This window comes from Grammomys surdaster, unplaced genomic scaffold, assembly GCF_004785775.1.
Source record: "Grammomys surdaster isolate TR1022 unplaced genomic scaffold, NIH_TR_1.0 278, whole genome shotgun sequence".
Taxonomy (NCBI): domain Eukaryota; kingdom Metazoa; phylum Chordata; class Mammalia; order Rodentia; family Muridae; genus Grammomys; species Grammomys surdaster.
This window is the reverse complement of record NW_021604719.1, coordinates 13,023,999-13,045,630: the sequence shown is the minus strand read 5'-3', so window position 1 is coordinate 13,045,630 and position 21,632 is coordinate 13,023,999. Positions and strand designations below refer to the sequence as shown.

At 44.0% G+C, this 21,632-nt stretch overlaps 1 protein-coding gene across 2 annotated transcripts in view; it reads right to left on the bottom strand.

Moving 5' to 3' along the window:
• The window catches only part of Gramd2b (GRAM domain containing 2B), a 96,452-nt gene that overhangs the window by 25,109 nt on the left and 49,711 nt on the right, over window positions 1–21,632 (bottom strand). For both annotated transcript variants that reach the window (XM_028777176.1, XM_028777177.1), the window contains exons 2-3: window positions 3,312–3,431; window positions 125–236 (exon numbers count right to left, since the gene is read on the bottom strand). In XM_028777176.1, coding sequence (XP_028633009.1) covers window positions 125–236; window positions 3,312–3,431 — 232 coding nt within the window. The remainder of the gene's footprint in view (window positions 1–124; window positions 237–3,311; window positions 3,432–21,632) is intronic.

Here is a 21,632-nt window from a genome sequence, read left to right as displayed (position 1 = left end):
TTCTAAAGCCCTTGTCTACTTTGGCCCTGGTTAGTAGAAAGCTGCATTTCAGGATTCCTTTTCTCCATCAGCTCCAACGGCTGCTCTACCCTCAGAGCTAGTACACACTGCCGTCCCTCATTACCTGGCTGGAGGATGAAGACTTTTTTCTTTCGGTCTTAGAGTCAGTCTTGTTTTCAGTTTTGCAGTCATTCTTATCACTCAACAGATTGGAACCATCAAAACTGGATTTTGACCTGGGGAAATAAAACCCACAGAGATTACACAAGGAGCAGTGTATGCTGCTCATGATAAATCTTCACCGTCGTGCCACGTCATGAGAATGCCTGACAGTTATTTGTCTCTTCTAGATACCGATCAGTGCTCACTAGACTCTGGGGGCATTCACGAATTGCGTGATCGGGATGATCCCAGCAGGCTGACACGACAAACTGCAGAAAGGGCATTCGAGATGCGGGGACAATTCTGTCAGCCCTAAAGTGTTTTAATCAAAAGAAAGAGGAGTCCTTGAGTCCCATTAGCAAATAAAATTACAGCTGTACTCAATCAAAGAATATCTTTGTTTAGCAATCCATTCATATTTAATAAGAATTAACTAAGAGAGGCATTGTGCTAAAGGCCTTAGGCACACAAGACGGTCTTTATCTTTAGGGTGGGCACATGCATTGAACATTTTTTCCCCCTTTCTTTTCATTAAAGGCAGCACATACTGGACATGATAGCACATGTATGTAATCCTAGCACATAGGAGGCTAACACATGAGGCCTTGTATAAACCTCATTTTACACTGGCCTTCTGCTCTGGGTGCCTACAGAGAGTGAGAACAACACATTGAGAAGATGGAGAAAGCACTGCTGTGTAAGCAAGTGCTCCACCCACAGAGGATGGTGCGCCACACAGGAGCCCTGTGCTACTGTGCTTTTCCAGACAGTCAGAGGTAGTATTGTTCTATCTGTCTCCATTTACCCACAGTCTACACGTCTTCAAAAGATCTGCCCATTTGTTTGCAATTTGGTGGACAGGAATGAATACATCTGAGGCCACCCTGGGCTACAATCCTTCAAAATAGCAAGAGTAGGGTTTGGGAAGATGGCTCGGTGAGTAAAGAGTGGGTGCTAATCCAGTGTGAGGACCCAGTCTTGGATCCCTTGGAGCCATGTCTGTGTGTATATAAGCTCAGCACTGGGCTGGGCATTGCTCCGGTTTACTGCTGCGGACTAGCCGATCAGACAACTTAGGATGTCTTGGGATTCTCCAGCAGTTTATGATCCGTAACACTGAAATCTCAGGAGAGGCACCTTTCAGCAGTTCACAGTAGATGGACTTGATGTGCTCTGGGCTAGCTAATAAGTACACTCTCTGAGAATTATGGAGATTATTTTTTTGAAACTATGAATTTACCTATCTATAATCGACCTGAAAAGATAACCATTTTTATAAATGTTAAAAATAATGATAGTATTTAGATAGATGGTGACTGAGGCAGGAAGATCATGATTTAAGGCCATCTTGAGGAAGACAGTGAGTTTGGGGCAAGCCTTACCTACACTAAACCTCGAATACAGACAATACCAACAACACTGCTGGATGGGATGGCGCACACTTTCCATCCCAGCACTTGGGAGACAGAGGCAAATGGATCTCTGTGAGTTCGAGGCAAGCCTGGGCTACATAGTGAGATCCTGTCTCCACACAAACAACAAATAAACATCGAGAAAACAAAATCCCCAAGCAAATAAAATAAGGATGGCATGTATCACTTCTGTTGACTCAATACATGTTAATGGCATTACAAGGCAGATGTTTTGAAGGACTCTGCACAGTAGGCAAATGTAGTAAGAAGGGCCATTCTCGCTTTGAGGGCTTGATCAGTGGCACATTCGCTGCTCTGCAGAGCAAACGGGAAACTCCTTTGCATAGAATCGATTTCTCTGGGTCTTCTCAGCCACTGTATTCTCACTTCCTATAGCTGCCCACAAGCAAGACCAAAGCCCAGTGCAAAATGAAAGTGCACGGAAAAAACCCCAAAACCTAAAACCCACCCCCCCCAAAACAAAACAAAACAAAAAAAACCCAGTTAGTTCCCAGACAGAGCGAGCAGAGAGCCTCAGAGCAGGGCCCTCTGCGCCATGGCGGGCAGCAAACCCCATGGTTTCCCACATCTCCTACGGATACACCCACAGTTCTCATTTGAAGGAACTGAAGCATTTGCCAGGTGACTGCCTTGCCTGTCACAGCGAAAGCACACCTCGCACACCTCACGCTCGCTATTGTTGGGGGAGTTATTTAATGAGTTGGGTCGGATGTTCTGCTCGGAAACAGCTATAAAAAATGGCGAAAGATGAGACACCACAAACAAGGCATGCAGAGGCGACGGGATAGCTGAAAAAGGAAACCTGGGTGAGGAGCTATGACTCAGGCGTTGATTTAGAAAGGAGATACAAGTGGGGAGTCAGGGATGAAGGGGACATAGGATGTGATTAATTATCTCCTGGCAGAGGTCAAAAGTGGGAGAAGGCAATGGTTTTAACAGTTTTAACAATGGGGAGGTGATCACTCACTTTTATTGGAAAGTTCTAGTCCACGTTTAGGACTGGGGATGTGGCTCAGTGGTAGAGCAGTTGCTAGAGTGTGTTCAGTTTGATCCCCAGTACCGAAAAAACAAAACCATCCAAAATGGAAACAACAACTAGCAGACTCTTCTCGCATCTACTCTCCTGGCTTCAAGCATCTCTAAGCTCCTCCTTGGTAGTGTTTGCCTCTGAGAGTGATGGAGCCTATAGCTGTATATTAAAACAAAACAAAACAAAACAAAACAAAACAAAACAAAACAAAACAAAACAAAACAAAACCCTACACTTCTCCTCCTACCTCACAGGCAAACCAGGTCTCCTCTACAGCCCCAGTCACAGGACGTGGGTAACTCAGCAGATCCCTGGGATGTGATCTCCTCTGTTCTTTCCTGTGCGTCCAGGAAAGTGAGGGCCAGCTGTGCATACCTGGAGGCTGAGCAGACACGGGTGCACTCTGTACTGAAGGGGACCTTGTGGTTTCCTCAGTCAGCAAATCAGTGATTTCTGAAACAGGCAGCCCTTCTGCAAAGGCTTAGGAACAGGAGCAAAACGTGTTGCTAGGAAGACAGGAGAATACCAGGAAAAAGACCAGGGCCATGGTATTAAGGAAGAATGTGCCATGCTTTCTTAGGGCACAGTTTGCCTACAGTTGAGCCATACTCTTAAAGACAACCATAAAACTAGAAGCACCCGTGCTCTCTAAAAGCTGGAGAACAAAGAGTCTACTGACGACTCACCACAGGCCAATGCTTCTCTTCTGGTCCGGGGACTCGGCCTCCACAGATGAGGTAGGAGATTGGGCTGTTGGCGACTTGCTGACCCTCTTTCTGTCTTCCACACCATTCTCAGCCTCTGAGCTGGAGAAGAGAGAAAACCGCTTCACTTTAGACATCCAGAGGGAGGCAGAAAGAGGAAAGAGGAAGTGGTCTCGAGTTCTGGAGAGAGAAAGAATCTTCATTCCTCACTGGCAGCCTTGGTCCTTCCCAGGCTCCATTCTAAAGGCTGTCTGTGGGAGCCTTAATGGCAGTGGCTGCAGGTGACACCTGCTTCACTTGTAAATGTCTGGCCACTTAGGATTGCTCTACTCCTGGTCTATGCCCGTGGGTCCCAGCTGCTCAACTCTGGCCAGCCTAGGCGTGTGCTGTGCCGAAGATCACCTGGAGGCTGGGAGAGCTTCTGTGCGCAGGCGCCCATGGCTGGCACACATGGGTGGCCTCCTGCAGGTGCTGGGAACCCCCACCCTCTTTGTTTGCATTTCTCTTAAGTCACTTATCACCTTTTGTTGTAGTTGTGACGTCCTGCTTTCGGTTGTTGTTTTAACTACACACTTCCCTAAGCAATTTACCGACTGTCATCTTTATAGCCACTCAGAGTAAGTAGGAATTATTACCTTCACATTATAGGTGGGAAATCCGAGGCTCTCACTGAATATCCTGCCCACAGAGCTCACATTTATTTGAGTTCCATCCCTCCAGAAGGTGCTTGTAAGCACATCCTTTTTCTAATTCATTCCTTCATTCTATCCATCCATCCATCCATCCATCCATCCATCTGTCCACCTTCTCTTCTTTCCCTTTCTCCCATCCCAACTCACCCATTTATTCACTTCATTCAGTGTGGGAGTTCCAAGGTGGGGCAAGAGTTGCATTCATCTTTATAGTAAATCACTCTATAGAGTCTAGGTTGGCAGTCAGCTACAATCAATAGGCAACGAAAAAAACTAAACCTGACCTTGGTGAGAGAGAGAGAGAGAGAGAGAGAGAGAGAAAGAGAGAGAGAGAGAGAGAGAGGAAGAAGGAGGAGGAGGGGGAGGAGGAGGAGGAGGAGAGAGAGGAGAAGGGAGGAACAACTTAGGGTTTGTTCACTGAGCCACCAACAAGTGGCTGGAGCAAGCATCCCAGTTGGTGGACGAAGGCAGCGTTGGGATGATTTTCAATGTGGGAAGTGGGGGAGAAGGAAAATTGAAGGCGAACAATGGTGGTATTCATGGTCCTGACCGTCTTTGATCTTAGCCTGTGCAGTCAAAGCTCAGGAGATACACCTCTGAAGTTGTGAGCACTCTACGGAAGCTGAGCACACAGGCAGAGGCAATAAAACGGCACTGCTGTGACGCATTTGCTGCTTTTAATTCTAATTTATCATCTGGTATTTCTACTTGGATGTGAGCAGGCAGGAGGTTACCATGTGGGTGGGCTCCCTGTGGGTGCTCACTAACCGTGTTTCACAGCGTGTGGACACTGCAGGCCACACCCAGAGGGAATAGTATCCTGGTACTGAAATTAAGACCAAGCATATTTGACATGTAGAACCCAATTAATAATTCTAGAAATGGCTGGTGCTCTCATTTATAGCTAGTATTTTCCTTTTTCTAAGTAGATAAATACTGAAGGACAGAGAGACCTGTTCTCTCCTCTATTCTCCTCAAGGTACATTGAAAGGGCTTAGTTTACACTGCGCTGCATTACCTGACAAAAGACTCATGGGAAGCCTTTGAACTCTGATGGGCCCTGGTGTGGAGGAACACACCTCTAATCCTAGCACTTGGGAAACAGAAGCAGGTGTGTTTCTGTGAGTTGGAGGGCAGCCTGATCTACGTTAAAAAAAAAAAAGCTTTGCTTTAAAATCATAAATAATAATAAGTACTTTATTACCCCAGGGTCAATTTAATTGAGGTCTTGAAGTCTCTTTATGTATTTTCTATATTTGACTGCTCTGTCTTCATGCACACCAGAAGAGGGAGTCAGATCCCATTACAGATGGTGGTGAGGGAATTGAACTCAGGACCTCTGGAAGAGCACTCAGGGGTTCTTAACTGCTGAGCATCTCTCCAGCCTCCTGGTCTCTCTGACTCCCTAAGATTTACCCATTTCATTCCCTTTTCAAGTTCACCAGGCAGAAATCCTCTGGGGACTCTCCATTTGGGAGGGAGATTGATGACTTCATTTCACCATTCACTTAAAATACTTCCTACATTTTACACAGGGTCAGAGTGCCTCCTGGAGGCTGAGCCATGGCTGTCTTGTATAGCACAGTTACATAGAAAGCTGTTCCTTCTAAGTCACTCAAAACGAGGTGATTCTCCTGATATTTGGCTCCTTGGAGACAGATATACCTTGATCTGAACACAGTTGGCCTAGCGAGAAACTATAGAGGAACCATACCGAGATGCTTTTCAGCCCCTCCTGAACCTGACCGTACTTGAGAAAGCACTTTCATACAGGGCAAGGTTCTGAGGGTTCATCTCACACAGTAGCTCCATGTCTGGGACTCCAGCTTAGCACTGGACTCTTCAGCACACACTTCTAAACACCCTATCTAAACAGTGCATGAAAAACGTATTTCCACTCTCTTGAATATGTGCCAGTCTTTCAGCACTGCCTCTGCTTGACAGATAGCCCTGCTGGGGACACAGTGGCTTCAAAGCCTTCTCCCTACCTGGTCTCTTTCCTATACCTGATGGTTTCTTTCCTTCTTTTTTAAAGGATTTATTTGATTTTCAATTATATGTGTATGGATATGCACATGAGAGTTCAGGTGTCTGAAAAATCCAGAGACAGCGGATTCTCCAGAGCTGCAGTTACAGGCAGCGAGGAACTGACTTCTGGTCCTCTGCCAGAGCACTCCGTGATCTTAAGCTCTGAGCCGTTTCCTGTCGGTTTCTTAACTCACCAAGTGCCCACTCCATTCCTCCCTCCGTTCGCTTTCCTCCTGGCTTTCCCTTACTGAATCAGTACTCAAAGTTCCTTACAATTCAGGCACTTTCTGTTTTTGTCCCTGGCATTCAGCTAAGCTTTTTATTTTACTAGTCATCTGTAAATTGATGGATGTGTGCATTGTCTCAAAGAGGAAATGAGTTCCATCCATGGGCCAATTCAGTTTCAGGATGTTGTTTATTTAAAGGTTGTTGAGGTGTTTAAGGGAGCTAATTCCCAACCAGCAACTTTCCTGAAGGTGCCCTTCACCTTGGAGGCCTTGTCAGCAGAAGACTAAAAGCCACAGGGAATCCAAACAGCGGAAGGCCCACCCTGACGGACTTGAGGGAGGAATGCATGGAAGAACTCCAAGTGCTTCTTTAAGGCTCTCTGGGGAATTACTGAAAACTAAGCTAAGCAGGTTTAACTTGATCATAAACATAAAATCAGGGTTCGTTGTTGTTTCTAAAAGAGAAGACAAACCCTTTCCATGGACAAAGACTCATAGGATCAGTTGGGAGATCTAATCAGTCTCTTGCAACAAGCATGTCTCAGAAAGGTCTTTGTTAAATGGGGCTCAGAGTTTACCAAGGGAGAGAGATTAGGGTTCAGACCTAATCTGAGTATCAGAGAAGGAGCAGAAATTACCAAAAACACAGGACTTAGTTTTCTTTGCCTGCAGGTTACATCTTCTCTCATTTCCAACCCAAATTAAGCATCAGGTAAAAGCCCTCAAAGACTTGCAATAGGAATTTCAGGTGTCTGGCTCATACAGACGAGCCTGCCCTCACCTATCAAGTGACTGCTTTTTACTACTAGCTGGGACAAGCTGGCTTTAATACAACTCCACCACACACTGTTATACAACCCACAAATAAAAACAGGCCGAGCCACCCTTCTCAACAGGCTGATGTGTGCTATTTCCCAGACTTCATTAACCTGCCGATGTTTAAATTCAGATTTCACAAGTTTTCAGAATTAGATTTCTTTGGTAGGGGCTAGATTTTCTTTTGAGGATTGTCCCTGGGACAATAGGAGTTTAAAGGACGTTCGACATTCCTTTCTCTGGGGAGCATCTTGCTACTAGGCAGAAACTGTGATTAAACTGATTTTCAGGGGAATGAAATAAAGTACCTTCCTGTGGTTTAGTCCAGGAAGCTATGATCCTTTCTAATTATAGTGACAATTCCGTGTTAAATTAGTCAAAGTGAAGGCATTAAAATAATATACCACTAGACTTCCTTGTGCTATTAAAAGTTGGGGTAATTTTTCAGCCATCTCTTTTTAAAACCATAGGCCTTTTACCATTAAAGAGGATTATGCAGGATTGTTTTCTGGAAATGGAACTATAGCAGTCGAAGCCAGATCAGAAGCTGCCCTGTTGCTGAAGACTGAGCCACTGGGCCTGGGTCTTTTCAGACCTTTGTCTGATGTGCTGCCTGCCGGATTGATGGCCTGATGAAGGTCAGGCAAAGCTGCATTATCTGGGAAGAAGATTTATCCTCTAGTAGTGGATGAGGGTTCTGGGAATTGTTGGGTTACACCCTCTGTAAAAATTAGACAGATGTTCTAGTTACCCAAAGGAGGAAGTAGAGTGTGGGTAGATCAGTCCAGGCAGGAGGGAAGATCCCAAGAGACACAGTGGTCTTTTGATGGCTGTCAGACTATTGAAAAGACAGTCCCTAAGGAACTGGAATTTCCCAAAGAATCTCATACTGGAAGAAGAAAAAGTCTGGAATCCATACCAGACAGAGGAAGTACTTGCCTTACAGAAAGAGATCTCACACAGCTCCAACATGGCATAGTCTTTTGGGAGAGCTTGGGGCTGAGTCAATGATGGATGGATCACACCTCCACCAACACTGCACAGTTAGGCGTACCTTTCTGTCTTCTATTTAAACCCAGACCCCCTACTAGAACCTCAAAGACAGACTGGAGTCTGGCTTGGGGTGGAGTGTTTACCACATCTCTTTATTTGCTCTTTTCCCCAAGGTAGCCACAATGAACAAATCTCTTTTCTCTTCTTTTCACCATTATGAATCTCTTTAATTGGAGTACTGAGAACAGTAGCTGAAACTATCTCGTTAGGGCAGACAGGGCCCAGTCTTTGACCTTAACAATTCCAGAAACATGAGGTGTGCCAAGTGTAGAAGTTGGTAGCAGACATAAGGACAGCTGGAAGACCCTACAGCTTCTCCAATTTGGTAAGTGCAGAATATCTCAGTGTAGACTGACTGTAGAACTCTGTTGTAGAGTTTCTGTCTGTATGGTTCCATAGTTTCAGCAACAGGGCAGCTCCTGATCTGGCTTTGACTGCTATAGTTCCATTTCCAGAAACCCTACAACAGAATTCTACAGTCTGTCTACACAGAGTTTCTAGCACTCTGTTTATAATTCTAACCTAGCATGTCTTTGCATAGCTGGAGCTTATGTGTCTACATTTCTACTTCAGAATAGATACTGTAAGCATCAATGTTTGGATGTTACGAGTCAGGAAACAAATTCTTCTACTCCTTTCTTGGTGGTGGCTCAGTTTCTCTCCACAGAGGCACTTATTTTCACAGTAACGTCTACGTCTTTCTTGTAAGACTGTGCAAACGAGTGTGAGCATACTGCTAATGTAAGGGACAGCATACTATTTTATACCTTGCTTTTAAAAGGTTTTAGAGTTGTTTTAGGTTGTGTGTGTGTGTGTGTGCGTGTGTGTGTGTGTGTGTTATGTGAACATGTGTGCAGATGCCCACAGAGATGAGAAGAAGGCATCAGATACCCTGGAGCTGCAGTTATAGGCAGTTTGCAGCTGCATGACATGGGTGCTGGAAACTTTTCAAGGGCAGTAGGTGATCTCAACCACAGAGCCATCTCTCTGACCCCTAACTTTAAGAAAAGTACTTACTTACCTATTTATTTGTTTGTGTGCATGTGTGTGTGTGTGTGTGTAGCTGGAGGTCAGAGGACAATTTGTGGGACTTAGTTTTCCCCTTCTACTCATGTGGGTCCCAGGGATGACCTGGTGGTAGGTGCCTTTATCTGCTGAGCCATCATGTTAGCTCAGCCAAAAATTTTAAATGTTGCTTTAAAAACAACAACAACAACATAAAGTACTGTATCTTGGTGTTCTTTCTTCATTGGAATGTATAGATCTTTTTCATTATCCCTCCCTGCCTCTCTCCCTTTCTTCCTTGTTTCTCTCCCTTTCTCTATTAAACAATCTTGCTATGTGACCATGTCTAGACTTGGATTTGAGGTCTTCCTGCCTCAGTTTTCTGTGGTGAATGACAGTAGTCATCATGTTCAATGTCTTCATTCTTTTGGTTTTTTGAGACAGGGTTTCTCCATTGTCTTAGGGTTTCCATTGCTGTAAAGAGATACCATGACCAAAGCAACTCTTCTAAAGAACAGCATTTAGCTGGGCCTGGCTTACAGGTTCAGAGGTGCAGTTCATTATCATCATGATGGGAAGCATGGTGGTGTCCAGGCAGGCATGGTGCTGGAAGAGCTGAGAGTTCTACATCTTCATCCAAAGGAAGCCACGAAGAGACTGACTGTTTCCCAGGCAGCTAGGAGGAGAGTCTCAAAGCCCACTCTCACTGTGACACACTTCCTTCAACAAGGCCACACCTCCTAATAGTGCTACTCCCTGGGTCAAGCATATTCAAACCACCACATCTGTATAGCCTTAGCTGTCTTGAAACTTACTCTGTTGACCAGGATAGCCTTGAACTCAGAGACCCACTTACCTCTGCCTCCTGAGTGCTGGGATTAAAGGCAATTTCACACCTCCCATCTTTTTTTAATAACTGCATAGAGTTCCATTGTAACAAATGAATTATAACTGAATTGGTTCCCTTTTGATGGTCATTTAGGTAGATTTTAAGTCGTTGCAAATACAAAGAACACTGCAAGTAATGTCTTTATATTTGTGGTGTGTATAAATAGATCTATAGGGGAGTAGTATATGCAACTCCTGAGCCAGAAATCATGAGGTTTAAAAAAGTTATTGTAATTGCCAAACTGCCCTTGGTAAAGCTTCTGGGATGTACACCTACAAGACATCTGTAATACTTATACATTCCTCTAAATGAAGCTTGAAACTATATATATATTAAAAGTAGATAGCAGCTGATACATAGACTAAGATTAGTAACTTAATAATGACTAATGCTAGGCTTTTTGATCTTTTGCAAATATGAAGGGTAAAAAGAATCCCATTAAAAACTTACTCTTTATTTATTTTACTTATTAACTTCTAAGGTAAGTATATAGAGGAATGGGTTTCATTGTTGCATTTCCTTGTGTACATGTCCTACTTTATCTTCATTTTCTTTCTCTTCTGCCCTTCTAATGTTCCCTGCCCTCCTCTGACTGGTCCCCACTCCTCTTCTGCTTTCATGTCACAAGTATTCGTATACCAACATCTTGTCTCCCATCTTTAAGGTCCCCTTTCCACTCATGATGCCTTTCTAGATTCATAGCACATACATACACACACACACACACACACACATTTACACATATAATTTCTTTTTTTGTTTGTTTGTTTTCGAGACAGGGTTTCTCTCTGTAGCCCTGGCTGTCCAGGAACTCACTTGGTAGACCAGGCTGGCCTCGAACTCAGAAATCCGCCTGCCTCTGCCTCCCAAGTGCTGGGATTAAAGGCGTGCACCACCACTGCCCGGCTTTACACATATAATTTCAAATCCAACTCTACATATGAGAGAAAACATGTGTTATTTGCCTTTTGAAATAAATAATCTTGGGGCTGGAGAGATTACTCAGCAGTCAGCTAGTAAGTAATCCTTGCTGTTCTTGGAAATGCTTGGTTTGTTTCTAGCACCCACACCGGGTGGCTTACAACCTCCTATAACTCCAGCTCCAGGGGGATCTGATACCCTCTTCTGGTCTCCACAGGGCCTGAAAACACAATTGAACACACATGCAAGCACACACATGAACTTTTAAAAACCCTTAAAAATTTAGAAAAGTTAAGCAGATATTAGTGGTCAGCCTGACAGTAAGATGAGCCATCAATGAAATATATGTATCTCTTTTTTGATAGACTTATAAATAAGTAAATAGCATATAGAGAAAAGAAATGTCCCAGTGTTTTACTTCAGCAAAGGTTTCAATGCCCTCAGACAGGCTTCTAGTTCAAGATGCCGAAGAGGAAAGGAAATACTTGTTTCTTCTTTCCCAAGGCCTTTACAATGAGTACCTCTAAAAGCCCTGCTGTAATAGTGAAATACAACCACCAAAAGCAGAATGATTCCCCAACATGTCCGAACAAGGAGACACAGAATGTAAAAAACACAATGTGCACTTATGCTTCCTTCACCCTGAACACCAGTGTCAGTGGCTTGGTCCAGAACAGAGACCTGCTTGTCAGACTGGGTACAGAAGAAGTAGGTGAGAAGTTTCTGGAGATACTAGATTAATTCAAGGTGTGCCTGTGAAGGATCTTTGACAGCTCTCCTTCACAGTCTATGCTCAGGCAGTGAAGAGCATAAGATAAGAGGGAAATGTATCAGAAAGTTCATCACTGAATGATGCTAAAACCTGAAGTACAGGAAACAAGGGCCCCAGGATTGGCATGGGCCCCAGGACATTCTCATCCATCTGGGGACAGGCTTGTCCTCAAGCAGGGGTCACTCTCTATCCATGAACAACAACGATCTGGGACAGACTTGTCTAGTGTCCTTTTTGTATTTATTTCCCTCTCTGCCCAGTATTAGAGACTGAACAGAACCTAAGTATGCTATATAAGTGCTGAGTCACATCCTCAACTCTTCTTCATCTTGAGACAAACAGGGTCTTGTTAAGTTACAAAGGCTGCCCTTGAATTTGTAATCCTCCTGCCTCATCCTCTTGAGTAGTTGGGTTTACAGGTACATGCTACTAGACTGACTGAGTCATCAAAAAAAATTTTTTTAAACATTTATTTTTCCAGGCAGTGGTGGCATACACCTTTAATCCCTGAAGTTGGGAGGCAGAAGCAGGAGGGTCTTTGTGAGTTTGAGGCCAGCCTGGTCTACGTTGCAACTTCCAGGACAGCCAGGACTACACAGAGAAATCCTGTCTCAAACAAAACAAAACAACAACAAACTTTTTTTTAATTGTTCATTCTCTCTCTCTCTGTCTCTCTGTCTCTCTCTCTCTCTCTCTCTCTCTCTCTCTCTCTCTCTCTCTCTCTCTCTCTCTCTCTCTCTCTCCCCCAGCTCCGCATGTGTGAATGTGCACACATGACTGCAGGTACCTGTGAGGTTCAGAGGAGGGGGCTGGCTGGATTCCTTGGAGCTGGAGTTATACTTAGTTGTGGGCCATCTGATGTGGGTACAGGTCCTCTGGAAGGGTAGGACTTTAATTACATCTCCATCCCTCATTCTTTTTTTTTTTAAGATGTATTTATTATGTATACCATGATCTGCCTGTATGACCGAAGTGGGCACCAAGATCCCATCATAGATGGTTGTGAGCCACCATATGGTTGCTGGGAATTGAACTCAGGACCTTTGGAAGAGCAGACAGTGCTCTTAACCCCTGAGTCATCTCTCTAGCCCCATCTCTTATTCTTGAATAAGAAATGTAAATGACATCAAGAGACGGCTAGATTTTGTGGGGGGAAGAAACCTAAAGTCTGAAAGGAAGGAAAGAAGGAAGGAAGGAAGGAAGGAAGGAAGGAAGGAAGGAAGGAAGGAAGGAAGAGAGAGAGAAAGAAAAGCAAGAAAGAACAAAAAGAAACAGTACAAGCAAGTTGACTTCTGAGAACAGAAGAAAACAAGGAGAAAAAAGACTCAAAGCCTTCACTAGCATGCCCTTAAAGAAAGAAAATGGAACCCTGTCCCATCAGACAACAATGGAAGTAACAAAAACCTCTCAGTTTAAAACCTGGTCATAGTTTGTAAGATCCTTCAGGACCTGCCCTTCGACCTTCCTGGTCTCTCTGATGCTTCCACACTCTAGACAGCCACCCTGCTAATTCCCAGGAGGAACCTCTGCCTGGGCTGCTGGGTCAGGTGGACACTCTCCTCTTCAAGTCTTTACCAGCCACCTTCTTAGTGAAGCTTTATCATTAACAAGTCCTGGAAGACAGTATCAAGATAGAAAAAGCCCTGAGGAGTTATCCTTTGTTGGGAATAACTTTAATTTAGCACACTGTAAGTGACAGCTACCATGAAGCTGTGCCTAAGGAGTCAGAGTGTCTTCCAGTTGTGTAGAGGAGAGCCAGAGAAGTGGCGGAAAGCTATGAGGCGGCGAAGATCCACCTAGGTAAGCGGAGAGGAATGTCTCAGTCTTCATTTGATTGACAGTGGGGATTAATGAGGATTAATTAACGAGGATTAGGTAGGAGGAATGGGATGCGATGTTGAGTACCCACCATCCTTATGCATGTCTCTGGAACACTGTATTTACACCAGTGGGCAAAGATGGCATCCGTGGAAGTGGAAGAGGAAGAAAATGGAAGAGTGAGTGGGAGATGAATTTGAGGGCAGGAAACAGACTGCACTGGGGAGGTAATCCTGAGGCAATGTTGAAATGAGGGGGGAGAAAAGTAATGACAGAGACATCAGAGTAAGCCAAGGCCATCGGCTGAGGGGAGGACACACTGCGGAAGCTGCCCTAGGCTTCCAAGACGAAACAACTTGCTTGGAAGGATTTTGTGAATCTGGCTTTAGATATGATAGGTAGACATGGTCAGTGGATAGAAAATGGTATCTAAAAAAAAAAATGAAACAAACTCAAGAAAGGCTAAGAGAAAGCAACAATGAGAAGAGTGCAGGATGCTGTGGGGGTGGGGTGGGGAGGTAGCCAGTCTGGAACACTGGGTTGAGTCAAGCACACAGCCCCTGCAGTCTCCAGGGAGTCTTACAGAACTCCCTCTGTTCCTACTGATATGGATGAGGCTTTGCTTCTTCTCACCCAGGCTTCACTCCTTGTCCGTCCGTCTGTCTGTCTTCCTAAGATGGCTTGTGTCTCAAAGCCTCAGGCAACTCACGTAACTACTCTGTGGTGTGTTTTAACTTTCAGGAGTCCTACTCTGCAAGTGACTGAAAAGCAGCTCATATTAAAAACAGACAAATGGAGAGCCAGCCTCAAGGAGTGAGTGAGGAACAGCCCCAGCTGTGGTTTCCTCTACCCTCTACCTAGCATGATGTCCAGAGTCTGCTCTCTTCTAGGACACCAGTACCTGACTCATCCTCCTCAGACTCTGCCTCTACTGTGTCATACCACAGCTTGGGAGCCAGCAACGGCCTTTCAGCAAGTCCTGGATGTCACCCAAGTCTCTCTAGAGTTCTCCTTTCTCCATTTGCTTTCCATTGGCCCCGCTGCCCTTCTGGCTATGGCCTCTGTCACCATCATTCCATGTCCCTTGGCATACTGGTGCTTGGTTCTTCTAAGGCCTGCGGTGTGCTGGTGTGCTCTCTGCTCCTTCACCAGGCCTCAGGACAGGCCCCATTATTCCCCCTTTTGATACCATCCCCCATCTCTTCTTTCCCAATATCTGGTTGACCGGACAGTGGGTATAATAATCCAAGGACAAGAACCTACATTTTAAAGAGAGCTTATCCTTGAAAGTTTTTGTCAAACCTATATGGCAATGTCCCTCTCAGTTGTGGGAGACAAGTCCCATTGGAAGAGGGCCCCACTGAGGTAAGAGGAGAAAAAAGGCCAGTCTCTCCAGGTTTTCTCCTGATTAGTTAGTATTATACAAACTTCTTTTTCAAACAGTTATCAATTCAGTGAGTAATAATTTGAAACCATATGGAAATTTGAAAAACTGTCTTCATTATTAGTAGAAACCACAGCAAGGAAAACCATTATCAAATGGGATAATTTCTTGGCAGCAGCAGTTTGAGGCCAAGCACAGCAGGAAACAACACAGAAAAATAACAAGATGCTTCATCAAGGAGGTAGCGGCTGACACCAGTCAAAAATACACTGATGCTGCCAACAGTATTCTCTTGCTATTTACGCCTTCTACATGGGAATTAGTTTGCATTGCTCAGTACCAACAAAATATACCACTTATATTTCAATTGTAAACCAGAATATAATCTTCTGAGGTGTAGGGATAGATAGCCCTGGTGGGCCTAAACCAGGTAGGTAGAGCAGGCTAGCCCCAAACTTGTAGCCATCTTCCTACCTCTGCCTCCCACACCCAACTATTTTTCACAGTTTTTTTTTGTCTTCATTGTTTTTGAGGTTGTTCATTTACTAGAGATTGCCAAATATCAGAATCAATCACTTTTTATACACTTATATACCGGAGGATGTGTATTTGATGAAGCTATGTTTAGGGAAGAATTGCCTTTATAAATACAATAGGTTCATTAGTCAAGAAAAGCAGAGTACATAATATGAAGGGGAGAATGAGATAAAATATAATATTAACACACCTTCAGCTATTAAACACTGTAAACGTCAGAAATATCAAACAAGACGAAAGAGTTGGTTAGATGTTTCAGAAATAGCTAAAAACTGAAGTTTTTAGAAAGCAACAGGGGCCTCGGGGAATATTTTTGGAGAAGTAACATACGAAAGAGTTATAACAGGTGATTAAATCAAAATAGCCACTTGGAATTAAACCCGATCTTGAATGGTAAGATGCAAAGTTTATACAAACCAGATTTGTTGAAATTAAACCCGATCTTGAATGGTAAGATGCAAAGTTTATACAAACCAGATTTGTTACAGGTCCATTTGTAAGTAAGCCAGCTGCAAAGATAATTCAGCGCTTTCATCCGGCTTGGGGTAAGGCCATCCCTAAAAACTTCATGTGAGAATTTGGACTACACAAAAAGAAAGGGATCGTGAATCCACGATAAACAGCCAAATACATGTCTCAGGACTTGGTCCATCCTGCACACAGGAGGAAGAACACACATGTATGAGACGGGCCCCGGTCCCAGTCATATAAATTCCATTTAAATCCCAAGTAATGTTAACACCTCTTTTGGATTGTCAGAATTAAGCAGAGTTCATCATAGCAGAGATGAATCTGAAACCTTCTCTTAAAGGAGACAATATTGAAATACAAAAACCAGGAGGTTGGGGGCCTCAGAAAAAGTCATAAAGGGCTGAAAGTATGCAAGGGAGGAGAAAATGAAAGACCAAGTGTCCCAGAAGAATGCAGGGGAATGCCTGAGGGTGGATTTGTGGCTTAGGATCGTGCAATGCGCTGCCATATTCCTTGAGTGTCAATGAGGATGAGGTGGGCAGAGTTCTGAATTTAGGTCAGTAACAGGTTCCCCGACAGGTTCCTGAGATGACGTAGCTTACAGTCATGATACTGCTGAGTTTGGTACATCTCCTGAGAGCAATGTCTGTAATGCTACAGTCTGCATGTTTGCGTTTCCACAAAATTCCTGGTCTCTGTTGAGACACTAGTTCCTTACATAGCACAAGTCGTGTTTGAACTCATGATGTCTCTGCCTTAGCCTCCTCCAGGTTGGGATTACAGGTGCATACCACAATGCCCTGCTCTATGTACAATTCTTTTGTTGAAATGTAAACCCCCAAATCTGAAAGTGAGGAGGTACAGTCTTTGGGAGGTGACTAGTTAAGAGAGTACGACCCTCACAAAGGGAACGGAACAGTCAAGGCAAGTGTACTCAATCAGTTTCCTCTTCCAGGGGAAGAATGAATGAGGCCCTGGTGGGAACTCAGAAATGAGAATGGGCTGAGACATCACAGAGAGAGCCACTAATACACTTTATGGGCAGAACATTCTTTCAGGCTAAAATACATTGTTCTTGAATTAAGTTTCAATTCTCTTGTTGAAACCTTTGTGAAATTAAATCCATGACAACATTTAAGCCTGGGCAGAGCGTGGGTAGGCAGGCAGAATGTGCTGTAATAGAAATACACATATTTGTCCAGAAGAGAATATTTTACCTATTAATACTGTAAGAGCATTTAAAGTTTAAATAGACACTCAAAGCCAGGACCACGCGATAGGAGGAGGCAGAGTCTGAAGGGACAAATGTTTGCCTTTGTTCTGAGGGCCGCCCCTCTCCCTATGGAGCCCAGCTGCCCTGTCCTGACCGTAGCCTGTGGGAGTGCACATCTGGACCCCACGCAGGAGAGAAAAGCTGCTCTCTGCAGTGCGGCTTCTCAATGTGTGATCTCTAAGAACTAAAGCCTCCGTCCTCTGCCCTTTATTTCCTATGACTCTGTCTCTCTGTTCCATGCAGGGAAATAAAACAAATAAACACAGAAATCAAAAGTTGGAGGGAATTTACAAGACCAAAAATACATGGTCACTCTGGCTGAACTGAAGGGCACCAAATCCAAAGTGCTCCACAGAGTTCTAGGAGCCCCTTAGGCTTTGTCCCGCCCCCAAACCTGCTGTTAGCTTCCTGTCTCCTGTGTCCTGATCTCCTACATCCAAGTTGGCAAGTATCTGAGGGAAACAGTGTGTTCACTACCCAGGAATTTCCCAAAGCCAGGCTCATCTTATGCCACATGACACCAGATAATCCACATAGCACGGGAGGGGACAACGCCACGAGGAAACGTACTGTGTATAAATACGGTGCATTATTAAAACACAGGGTGCCTTTTCTAACAACCAGTCAGGTGTGGAAGCACCTGCTTGCCATAGAGGCTATTTGGCAGTTTGAACCAGGAAAATCACTTGAGCTGAGGAGTCTGGCCAGCCTGGCTGAGACCCAATTTAGAGAAATAAAATAAAACAAAAAGCCAAAACTAACCAGAGTCAACATTTAGAAAAAGGACCGTCAGTTCTTAAAAACAAGGTATCTCTATATTAGGGAAAACAGTTTTCTTCAAAAGGCTTTTGTTTAACCCGGACTAGATACATTTACTTAAGAAAATAAAACAACTCATTTTACTCCTATAAAAAACAAATAGCTAGTCAGACGCCTTTAACCTCAGCACTCAGGAGGCAGGCATACAAACATCTCTGTATGTTTGAGGCCACCCTGGTTTACATAGTGAATTCCAGGCCAGCCAGAGCTACAAAGTAAGACTCTGTCTCAAAAATAAAAACAAAAAAACATATAGAAAAGAAAAACAAATAAAAGACAGTATAGTTTTTGGTCTTTCAAGTGATAAGAGAAGGTTTAAAAGTGTTGATTATATGATTTTTTTAACTATATAAGAAAGTAAATATCTCTCATTTGTATTTGGTTTTCCCAGAAAGTTATTGCCATATGTTGTACATATTAATATCAATGAAAATTCCATATTTTATTATTAAAACAATAATATCTAAATGCTATATTAACATATTGTTACAAATTTTGAAAGTATTAAGACACGGAAAATGCGTAAGTAACATTAGCTTGGTATTGCTGTGAGAAAACAGGTGTCTGTCTCAAATATCTTAAATACAATCAACAAACATAACAAAAGAATTAGATTTAGTACTTTTTTATATTTACTTTATTTGCATGTCTCCGTCTCCCTCTCCCCCCCCCCCCCCCCCCCCCCGCCGTGTGTGTGTGTGTGTGTGTGTGTGTGTGTGTGTGTGTGTGTGTGTGTTTACTATGTGTATGTGACTGCTCCTAGAATCTGGAACAGGGCATCAGATCCCCTGGGGCTAGAGTTCCAGGCAGGTCTGAGCAGCCTATTGTTGGTGCTGGAAACCAAATTCGGGTCCTCTGCAAGAGTAGTATGTGTTGTTATGTGCTGAGCCATCTGTCCAACCCTTAAAAATGTGATTTACACAAGACAACTAATCCTCTTTCAATGAAATAAACAGGCTTTAATTAGTCTTACACTTGGAATCTTTATTTCTTGATTTTAATTTTCCCATCAAAGATATTTGGGACAAAGTAAAGACATGTGGCCTTGGGAAATGGGTCTCTCTGTTCCAGGTGACTTCATGTTCACACTGTGCTTTGCTGTTCTAAATCATTATCTGTTTGTATCATGGCTGCCAGGGTGACACACAACCCTCCTACCAGCCTTGTTAGGTGTAAGGCAGGTTCTGTCCATTCTCCATAGGCATAGAGACAATGACAAGAGTTTTGAGGTGACCTCAGAAGGAAGTCCCTGTCATGTGCATGTCCGATGACTTGTCTCTCATCAGAGCCAATCAGATGCCTACCTCCTTAGTTTAGTACTTTCTAGCTGAGTTTCTTCCTTTTTCCCCTCTAATTTGGTTAGTTTAGCCAGGGTCCAAAAATCATCCCACTAGGATGGATTTCCCTTCATTTGTGTTTGTACACAATGCCTTCTCACTTCATCTTTATTGGAAGGTAACTTTGCCTTGAGATCTGTGAAAAGAGCAAATAGAATCACGTTGTCTAGACAGTGTAGCTCAGTCAGTAGAGTTCTCGCCTAGTATATGTCGAGTCCTGGGTTCAAACCCCAGCACCATATGAAACCAGGTGTGGTGATACATGCCTATGCCTCCAGCATCTGAGGGTAGGATGACTAGAAGGTCCAGATGTGTAATGTCATTCTTGGCTGCATAGGTGAGAATGAGGCCAGCCTGGGGTACAACCCGAGAGCCTGCCTCAAACAACAACAACAACAATCAAACAAGTCCCTTATAACTTAGGATCGCATCATCCCTCTGCCTCCAAAGTCCTTGTAGTTCTCTGCTACCAACAGGCAGCAGCTGAAATGAGGGCAGCAAATAAGTCCTCTGCAAGCTGATACTTGGATTTCTGGCTTTGAAGCCTAAATACATTTATATTGAATTGCCTCTGCTTCAAGGTCTCCTGAGAGAGTACTACTTTTTTTTTTCTTTAAATTTAGCCCTTGTTGGGGTCACACCCTGACTTCTCAAGCTTTCAGGATCCTGAGGACTCATTGACCCTTTCATCTTCCCTCCTCATACCCCTATGGAAATGTTTGCCAAGGAAATGATATCACTTTAGTACTTGACTTAAAAATTACAAGTGGGCTACTGCTTTGTCTTTTCCTGCCTGAGCTGTCCATCAGCCCCTGAAGGGTAGTGTCCTGGTCCTGTCATATCTGTGTAACCTACAAAGGCATAAAGTCATTTGCCTCAAGAAGTGCATGACCCCTAAAGTCCAGGCTATCTGATTTTTAGCTCATAGCCCTTTCTTTGCCACCCTGTCATTCACAGCAGTAAGGGATGCATTTCATTTGGAACTTCCTAGGCATAGCAATACCGACATAAGGAGAGCAGAGACGTTTTCTGCTGGGAGTTGGATCCTGCTCTGAGTATGGACTAGTTGGGTTGAGTTACAAGGAGGCGATGGCTACCTTCCACTTCTTTCAGGCTGAGATCAGACACTAGGAGTCCAGGAAATTGATGAGTAAGGAAGCCTATCTTCACTGAGGAAGCTTCCCCAGTCTGTCCCTATAACTGGGTGAAAGGTAGTGGAGTCTGGTGACTAAAGCCAGGTGATCTTACCACTTTGCTGGGTGGGGCCATCTGGTCACCCTGTGGACTTTGTTTGAGTTGAAAGGGCAATGTTCAGATACTGTGGGCTGCAGGGAACTGGAATAAAACAGGGTAGATTTTCTTCCTTTATTCCTTTTTGGTCATGGAGAAAGCTACAGAGAATGTCTTCTCCATGATCTATGACTGCCTAAGAGGAGCCTAAGGCAGTTTCTGGGTGTGTCATCTTCACAAGGATGCTTATCATATTTCAGCATCTTATTAAGGGGTGGGGATTTCCTATAACCAGGTCCACAGACGGTGTCACATCTGCCAGGCATGGGCTGTTCTTTGTTATGTTTTCCCCCAACTTAGAAAACAGACTTCTAAAAAGGCTTTTGAGAGGCTTTGAACCGTTCACTTGATGGAGAAGCCAGGTGCCATAGCTGAGAGACCTGGTGGCAATTGAGTCAGTTCGCTGGAAAAACCCAGGCTGGCCTACTTTTTGAGGTTACTAATAAATTGAGATCGTCATGAGGTAATAATAGAAGGCAATCGCTCAAGAAAGAGGGAAAGCTATAGACTCTGGCGCTGAGCCTGCTTCATCTGCAGCCCTGCCAACTGCTCCCATTTCTTATTTATTTTGAAACCAATCTCCTGTCTTATCTTTTCATCTGGGGCTACTACAGCATGTAGCTGGAGAAGGTAGTTTCTCAATACCAGCAACGGGGCTGGGAGATGGAACAGCGGATAAAGTGCTTGTTGTTCTAGGACCAGAGGTTGGATCCCCAGAACCCAAGTAAATGCTGGGTGGGCATGGCTGGCCAGCTGAAACCCCAGAAGACAGAGAAAGGAGAACCCCAGAGCAAGTCAGACATGTAGATTTGCTGTATCTGTAAGGTCTGGGTTAATACAGCAGAGAACAACTGAGCAAGATTCCCAGTGTCCAGCTCAGGTCTCCACAGATGTATAGGCAGGGAACACACATGGGAACACACATGCATATATGCATGCACACCCTACACACACACACACACACACACACA